The 8,861-nt window shown below is 50.8% G+C and overlaps 1 protein-coding gene across 6 annotated transcripts in view; it reads right to left on the minus strand.

Annotated features, from left to right (window-relative positions):
• Positions 1 to 2,301: 2,301 nt before the first annotated feature.
• The window catches only part of PCYT1B (phosphate cytidylyltransferase 1, choline, beta), a 78,763-nt gene continuing 72,203 nt past the window's right edge, over positions 2,302 to 8,861 (minus strand). For 5 of the 6 annotated variants that reach the window (XM_005861765.2, XM_005861763.2, XM_005861766.2 and 2 more), the window contains one exon: positions 2,302 to 4,827. In XM_005861765.2, the coding sequence (XP_005861827.1) occupies positions 4,615 to 4,827 (213 nt within the window). In that variant the 3' untranslated portion in view covers positions 2,302 to 4,614. The remainder of the gene's footprint in view (positions 4,828 to 8,861) is intronic. The other variant, XM_005861764.2, reaches the window with a different exon arrangement.

The raw sequence follows: 8,861 nt of genomic DNA on the forward strand, positions 1-8,861 counted from the left end.
GGCCGGATCCGGCCCGCGGGCCGTAGTTTGCCCACGGCTGTTCTAGAGCATGGGTGGGGAACCTTTTTTCTGCCAAGGGCCATTTGGATATTATTTATAACATTCTCTGGCCATACAAAATTATCAACTTAAAAATTAGCCTGCTATATTGGGTCAAACATTTCACTAACTCACCCCTAATGCTTTGGCAGGGCCAGACCAAATGATTTCTTGGGCCTTATACTGCCCGTGGGCCGGACGTTCCCCACCCCTGCTCCAGAGTCTGGGTTAACATTAGAACTGTTGTTACTCCAAAGAGCTAGACCTCACCAGATGGAGTTAATTTGGCTACTGGAGGGCCTGAGCGCAATTCTCAGAACATGGGCCGGGTGTGTGTGTGTATGGGGTCGGGGTGGGGGATCTGCCTTGATTGTTGACATTTGGGATCCTGATTTAGTGCCTCCACCCCCATCTGTCAGCTTCCAGCTGATCAAATGAGCTTTTTCCCAAAGCTGCAAAAGTGGTTGAAATGGCCACGCCCCCATGTTGCCAAGCAGGTAAACAGCATTCATTCCATCAGGTGTAAGAAAGGTGGGTGGAGCCTGAGATTCTGGATCATGAGACGTGAAACTGGCCATGGATGTTATCAGTTGTGAAGGCCCCAGGCGACCTCTCCAGCACCCACTCCGTGAGAGGTAAGCACTTTCTCACGGTCACTGAGTGACCGCCTCATCGCTGGAGAAGCCTCGGGACAATGCCGGCTGCCTCATCGATTTAGAGACCTTTCCAGGCAAAGGAGACTTCAGAAGCCATTCCCTCCAACCCTTCATTCTACAAAAGCGGACACTGAGGTCAGAGAAGTGGTTTGGCCAAGGCCACCAAACAAGTTGGCAGGGGAGCCTACAAGCCAAAGTCCCAACCGGGGTCCCCCCATGACCTCGCCCCCAGGCGGGTATGTTCATAACTAGCGTTTAAGTCAGGTGCGTGCCCTCTGGCAACTCCTTGACTCTGCCCAGCGCAGAGGCCCGGCCTTCAGTGCTGGGGACACAGCTGGGCAGAGCTGGGCCAGCTGTGACGCCTGGATTTTTGCACACGTTTGAGAAACAAGCAAAAATGCAATTCTGTATCCCTTTATTTAGAAACAGGTGGGGAATGCTGTGTTCCGTTTGGGAGCAGGAGTGGACTGGGAGCGGGAGCGAAGGGGTTGGGGGAGGTTTGAGGGCTGATTCCAGTAGTTTGCATGATTCAGCACCAGAGCAAATGCTTGGGCATAAGGTCAGCCTTGAACCCACGTAGTCATCGTCATCTTGTCTAATATGTACAGCATAGTCTACAGTATGTATGCTCCTTATGGCTTTGTCCCGGAACACATTGCTATGACGCAACAAAAATCTCAAGTCTCAAGAGGAGAAGGTGCAAACGCTTTATGAGTTTATGGCCGAGACTGGTGCCAAACGGGTCCCCGAGGCACAGGAATGCCTCTGCTCTGTTGGGGCTCATCTGACTCAGCTGCGTCTGCTTCTCCATCTTGTGTCTTGCCCTAGGGTTCGGCTGGGTGCGCAGATGAGGCCTGAAGATGGAGAAAAAGCAAACCTGCGCGCTTTCTGTCCCTCCTTCCAGGGATGGCTGGACTGACAGGAACTACGGCCTAAGGCGTGGAGCAAGATTGCAAGCCCGCAGCTGGGTCTCTTCCCCACTGAGCAGGTCAGAAGGTAGAACTTCAGTCTCGGGTTGATTCCCTTTACCTTTGTAAGGCCCTGGTACATGGGAGCTGGCTTCCCACAAACAGCCATTAGCGGTGACCCCAGCATTACAAGCCCCCCGTGTGTTTAGCTGGTGGAAGGGTGGACATCTGATTTCAGGGTTCCCAGGAGGAGGCTGTAGTGGCTAATGGAGAATTCCTGACATGGGGAGGCAAGGGGGCTGGGTTACCCACACCCCCCATTGGTACCCATTGACTTTGGGTGTCCATGAAAGAAAGCCTACTTTCTCCACCTGTTAGGGGGCGTGTAACACTTGACAGTGAGTGGAGAGGAACTACTCTCCCATCCTCACCCTCCTTCACTGAACCTGTCCCCTTCCACAACCCCAAGTGGTGTGCTCTTGTCTTCCGTCCGAAGCATCCTTCCCTTTCCAGAGCAAAAGAATCCTTCCTTGCCCTGACCGGTTTGGCTCAGTGGATAGAGCGTCGGTCTGCGGACTGAAGGGTCCCAGGTTCGATTCTGGTCAAGGGCATGTACCTTGGTTGCAGGCACATCCCCAGTAGGAGGTGTGCAGGAAGCAGCTGATCGATGTTTCTCTCTCATTGATGTTTCTAACTCTCTATCACTCTCCCTTCCTCTCTGTAAAAAATCAATAAAATATATTTAAAAAAAAGAATCCTTCCCTGCTTTTGGTCATTTCTGCTGACCTCCCCAAGCTTGCATCATGCTTTGGACATCCCTCACTGCAGCCGCCGCTCACAGTTGGCCATTGCTGTTGACTGACTGGCCCGAACAGAACCACCCCTTCTTGTCCAGGTTAGAGGGAGAGGCTGAGAGAAACTGATGGTCGCAAAGCATCAACTGTTAGATTTCAGAATCCCTGCCCCCCATCCCTTCTCAGTAGTCTTGTCACCTTAGGAGGTGTTGTTAGCGGTCAGGAGAGGGACATTCGTTGAGATTTAGAACCCACTTGGGGGTCATTTTGGCCCATCTCTGGAATATCTCAAGCATGGGGCATTTCCCGTAATTGGCAGCTATGATGGCACTGAATCTGAGTCACGTAAGTGGCACCTGTCCGTAGGGGATATGAGGCCTGCAAACTTCTAATCAGCCCGATACATCAACCCCACACTATGTGCTCCAGAGCAGGATTCGGGTAAAAGTGAGTCTATCTGCCCTGGGCCTCTCTCCAGGCACCTCTTTTCTCTTCCCCTGTTTCTCACCACCTTGTCTCGCCTTGCTCGTCTTCTCTTCCTGGCTGTGAGTGTCGCCCAAATGAAGCAGTAAGCACGCGTGCCCAGTTTGCCCTGAGTGCATCACTGAAGAGAGAGACCTCCTCGGTCTCTAGGCCTTGACTGCAAAACGGAAATTTCTCCCCCCAGGCCATGGTCCTGACAGCTCTCTGTCCCACATGAGCGCTCGACAGAGTTCTTGGGGGAAAGGCCAAGAACAAGGAGGTTTCAAGCCAGCTTAGCTTCATGGTGAGCAGGGAGGTAGTTCAACCCCAACACAAGGGGGAAAGACATCCACCTTCCTTCACTGCTTGCCCCCCTTGTCACCCACAAAGCCAGTCCCCAAGGCCTCTGAAGAGGGGTGTTTGTGTCACAAGATGCTGGGCTCTGCCTGCCAGTTGCTGGTTCAGGCCTCTGTCTCTGGCTTTACTGGGAGAGCCTGGCAATGCCTTTTCTACCCCAGCGTGTGGTTCTACGCCTGGACTCTACCTGCTCACTTCCTCTCTGGGATGTGGGGATAGTGACTTCAAATAACTCAGCAGGAATGCTTAGGGTCGGCATCCCGTTTGGCAAACCTAGGGCCAGGGGCGAGTATAATACTCCCTGGACCACTGAGATGCTGAGCTCAGAACTTAGGTTCCCACAGTGCTCCGTGAAACTCTTTCAGAGCCTCCCTTCACTCCAAACTCTGATGGGAAGCCAGGAGAACAGCACCCGGATTTCCTGGCTGGTCCAGACATTTCTACAGGGCCCCAGGATGAACTGCTGTCGAAGTGCCCAAGTCACAAGGGAACCAGAGAGGCCTGGAGACTGAGGATTTCACGGGGGTTGTGAGAGTGAGAACAGGAGAGGAGTCTGTTCTCGGGTTGTATATGGTCTGTACCCTGGATGGCATGTTCGAGAACAGACATATGCAGGTAGCACCCCCTATTGGTATACTATGTAGTTTGGTACGTCAAACTGTTACTTGAGGTCCATGAAACGGCTAACTGGTCAGAAATGGGGAAAGCCAAGGCAGAGCAGCTCCACTGGCCTTTCCGAGACAGAGTGTTGTTCTTTATTGCATTTCCCACAGATGATGGTGACAGGGAAAAGCAATGAAGTCAAAGCGATGGTGCGAAAGTACCACCAGGAGCACATCAGGCCGTCCGTGGCGCTCTCATTTCTGGGACAGGAAAGAACAGATGCATTACAACGCTGGGTCTCAGTGGCTGAACTGAGAAGGTTGGCATTTGCCTCGGACGCAACTGTCTCTATTGGGGACAGGTGAATTCTGGCAGAGCTGCGGTGGCAGGGGGCAACGTGCAGGGCCCTTAGGAACCGGAAGTAGCGGGTTGAGGGAACAGCCGCTTCCACACGTGGTGTACTTGGTGGGGGTAGGTGTAAAGACCAAAGCAGGACGCACCCCATGGGGTGCAAGTCTCCCGGGGTGCTCTGCATCGTTCCTTAGCAAGGTTAAAGTACAGCGATTCTACATGATGCTAATGAAGTTTATAGGTTGTCCAGCTGGAAACCTCCATGCAGGGCCCAGGTGTTGGGCTGAGTGGAGACTGAAGTCTCCAGACCTTCCCAGGTCCTCCCTGCTAAGCTGTAGCTCCTGCGACTCTTAACCCTTCAAACACCCACCACCCAGGCATCCCCAGTGTCCCCGCCCTCCTCCCCAGCCTGTGTGGTGTGGCTCCTGTGTCTGTCAGCAGCCTTTACTTCTCATCCTCATCCCCCTCGCTCAGGCTGCTGATGGAGGCTGAGGCAGCTTTGGGCGAGGAGGGGGGTGAGGTTTTGACCGGGAGCCAGGAGAAGGTGGGCGACGGGGAGCGGGAAGGGGACCGGCTCCTGGTGGGGCTGCTCACGGGGCTCTGCTTCGGGGACAGGGCCTGCAGCATCCGGCTACTTCTCTCCTGGAACATCTGCTTCTGCAGAGAAATTAGAGAGAAAGCATCTGTTAGTTACCTGAGATCGCAGCGAAACAGCAAGGAAAGGCAGGAAGGAGAGCCCCCCAAACGCCTGCGCCCCCACATGGACTTGTACTCCAGGCCATGTTAGCCAAGACTCTCTAGGGAGGAGCTGCATGAAACTCAGGACCACGGAGCTGCTGACACATAAGGGCACCACCACTGCTGGTGCCTGGCACTGTCTCCTGCGTGCCCTCTTCTCCTCCATCTACAAAATCTGAATGGCTGTTATTTGCCAGGCGAACAGTAATGTCCTGGATCCCGGAAGGGTAGCAGGAAAGAAAACCCAAAATCCCTGTCTTCGTGGTTATTGTACAAGGAGGCATCACACACACAAAATCAACATAAGATGTAGGATGTCAGACGGAACCATCGTCTGAGAAAAAGAAATGGACAGAGGAAGGAAATAAAAAAAAAGAGAGGGATGTGAGCATGGAGACAAGTGGGGGGCAGTTGCAAATGGGGTGCTCAGGGGACACCCCCCTGAGAAAGTGCTATTTGAACAAAGACCTGAAAGAGATGAGGGAGGAGGCCACATGCAGGGAAATTAGGAGGAAGTACAGTCCAGACAGAGAACCCCAAGAAGGGAGCATAGAGTTCACGTTCAAGAAGGAGCAAGGAGGCCATGGTGGCTGGAGTGGAGTCACGTGGCTGAGGAGGGGCATGGAAAGAAGGGCATGAGGGCGAGATCGCCAGAAAAGTCCCAGCGAAGTGTGCTATGTAGGGTCTTGGTGGCCATGTGAGAATTTCAGCCTTTATGCTGAGGAAAAGAGAAACCTCTGGAGAGTGCCTTTACCTCTGCAGTTCTGAGCAAAAGAGTAACAAACTGCCCAGCCGGTGTGGCTCAGTGGTTGAGCATTGACCTATGAACCAGGAGGTCGCAGTTCAATTCCCGTTCAGGGCACATACCTGGGTTGTGGGCTCGATCCCCAGTAGGGGACGTGCAGGAGGCAGCCGATCAATGATTCTCTCCCATCATTGATGTTTCTATCTCCCTCTCCATCTCCCTTCCTCTCTGACATACGTAAAAATATATTTAAAAAAATAATAATAACAAACTGACTTTGGGTTTAAAAAGACCACTCTGCAGTGCTGGGAACAGACCACAGCAGAGCAAGGGCAGGGGCCGGGAGAAGAGCCGGGAGCTGCTGCAACGAGAATCTGAGACTGCGATGGTGCCTTGGACCAGAGTGATGGCCAGGAGCTTGGCTGGAGTCCCGGTATGTTCTTTTTTATTGATTTAGAGATGGAGAGAGAGAGAGACAGAAACATCAATGATGAGAATCATTGATTGGCTGCTCCTGCACACCCCCTACTGGGGATCGAGCCCGCAACCCAGGCATGTGCCCTTGACTGGAATCGAACCTGGGATTCTTCAGTCCGCAGGCCGACGCTCTCTCCACTGAGCCAAAACAGCCAGAGCCCGGTATGTTCTTTTTCCATGGTATTATTAAGGTGTCCTTTACTTAAAGTAACACCTTTTAGCATGCAGTTCTGTGAGTTTCGATAAATGCCTATAGTTGTGTGATCACCACCACAAACAAATTCTAGGCATGTCCCATCAGCCCTCAGTTCCCTCAGGACCCTTTCTAGTCACCCCCTCCTCAGCCTCTGGCAACAGATCTGGCTTCTGTTCTGCAGTTTTGAAATATCACTGAAATGGAAGCGTGCAGTATGTGGTCTGGCTACATGTTGAGGGCAGAACCAGCAGGACTGGAGACAGATGGGCTGTGGGGCGTGGGAGGAAGAGGCATCAAGCGACTCCAGTTTCCAGCCTGTGAAACTGGAAAGCCGACGATGCCATTTGTTGGGCGGGGGGGAGGTTGTGGGGGTGCGGGAGGTTTGGATGGTAAGATGGGTTTTCCAGTCTGGGACCTCAAGTGCCTGCTGCCTGGTGCTTTTGGAACTGAGCCCTCCCCTGACACTGACTTTCTGGGGAGCCCCTGCGTGCCAGGCCGCCCGAGCTGCCCATGGATCTAACCTTCTGCACTTTGCCTGCAGCACACGCCCCCCAACCCCAACACACATGCCCTTGACCGGAATTGAACCTGGGACCTTTCAGTCTGCAGGCCAACGCTCTATCCACTGAGCCAAACCAGCTAGGGCTCCTACTAGGTTATTTTAGACTTTGCTTGTTGTGTGAGTGATTCATTTTACAAACCACTACCGAACCTCTGGGACCAGGGGCTGCACAGGAGGTGGTCCTGTCTGAGCTGGGACTTCGGTGACGCACAGGAAGGGGGGTTAGGCGTGGAGGGAGCCGGTGGGCTGCTGGAGGGCTCACTGGCCAAGCAGAGGGAGCTAAGTGGAAAGTACTCGATACGATTGCTTGGCGTGGCCAGAAGCCTGCGTGCATGTGCGTGTGTGCGCGCGTGGCTGGAGCACCAGGAGGAGGTGGGATTCCCCCCCCCAAAAAAAGCCCCTGGAAGATTTTAATCAAGGGAGGGGTATGATCAGATCGGTGTTTTAGAAATATCTTTGGGTGTGAGCATAAAAGGAAGGAAAGAAACCATACAGGAAAGGAACTAATGTTTGGCTGTAGTAAAATTTCTGAACCTCCAAAAAGCCACCGTGAAATAGATAAAAAGCAAAAGAAAAAACTGGAATTTTTTTTGCACCATTTAACTACAAATTATGAATCTTAGTATAGAAACAAAGCTTAAACATAAAAAAAAGAAGGTAAAAACTTTCACAGAAAAATGAGCATATGGCATATACAGGCAATTCACAGAAGACTTAAAAATGAACCGTAAAAAATGTTCGGCATCACGAGTAAACAAACAAATGCAAAATGACTGAAGTGAGATTTCTTTTTATATATCAGACTTAAAGATTTTTTAAGCCTCCCAACTTAAAACAATTGTTTCCCAGATGTAGTTGACAGATGGCGCTTCAGAAGCTTAAGGCATACAGTTCTGTGTTGTAGCATCTTTGGGGGTTAGCATGCTCTGACTTCTTCATCATGTTCTTACGTGTAATTCCTACAAGTCTTTCTCTTGTGGTTACGGTGAGGCTTACATAGAATATCTTAACATTATAACACCCTGTTTTGAACTTTATGCTTTCACTTCTCCTCCTCACATTTTAGGTTATTGATGTTATTGTTAACATTTTAATTGTGTAAACAATAGCAGGTTATTGCATTTCTGGTTATTTTTACCACATTTGTTTTCTTTTAAATTCGAGTTGTAACTGAGTGATGTATCACCACTACCACATTACAGAATCTAAATTTGACTAAATATTTATTGTTACCAGCGAGCTTTATTCTACTTTCTCTTATTTTTTTTGGGGGGGGTGGAGGGTTGAGGGAGATGGAGGGGAGGATTCAGGGTTGTAATTTAAAATTGTTTACATTTTGTTTTTATCTATGGAGAGCTCAAAAACTGTGACTGCCCAACCGGTATGGCTCAGTGGTTGAGCGTCAACCTATGAACCAGTAGATCACGGTTCAATTCCCCGTCAGGATACATGCCTGGATTGTGGGCTCGATCTCCAGTGTGGGGCATGCAGGAAGCATCCAATCAATGATTTTCTCTCATCATTGATGTTTCTCTCTCTCCCTCTCCCTTCCTCTCTGATGTAAATATATATATATATATATTTTAAACTGTGGCTGAGGTCTATAGCTTTAAGTTTGTAATCTAGGCTTATATGATACTAGAGGCCCAGTGCATGAAATTCGTGCACGTGTAGGGTCCCTAGGCCTGGCCAGCGATCAGGGCCAATCGGGGCCTTCCAGCTGCTGGCCAAACCTTCCTTCATTCCACACTGCCCCCTGGTGGTCAGCACATGTCATAGTGAGTGATCGAACTCCTGGTTGAACTCCCAAGGGGACACTTTGCATATTAGCTATATATGTAGATAGATAGATTACCTAACTAATAGTCACTAGTGACACACCTGAGAAACTCAGGCCAAACAAAACCTAGCCTAGAGACTTGGATGACATTGTAGCCCATCCAACTCATTGATAAATCCTTAAAGCTTTAACA

This window comes from Myotis brandtii, unplaced genomic scaffold (genome assembly GCF_000412655.1).
Source record: "Myotis brandtii unplaced genomic scaffold, ASM41265v1 scaffold156, whole genome shotgun sequence".
Taxonomy (NCBI): Eukaryota; Metazoa; Chordata; class Mammalia; order Chiroptera; family Vespertilionidae; genus Myotis; species Myotis brandtii.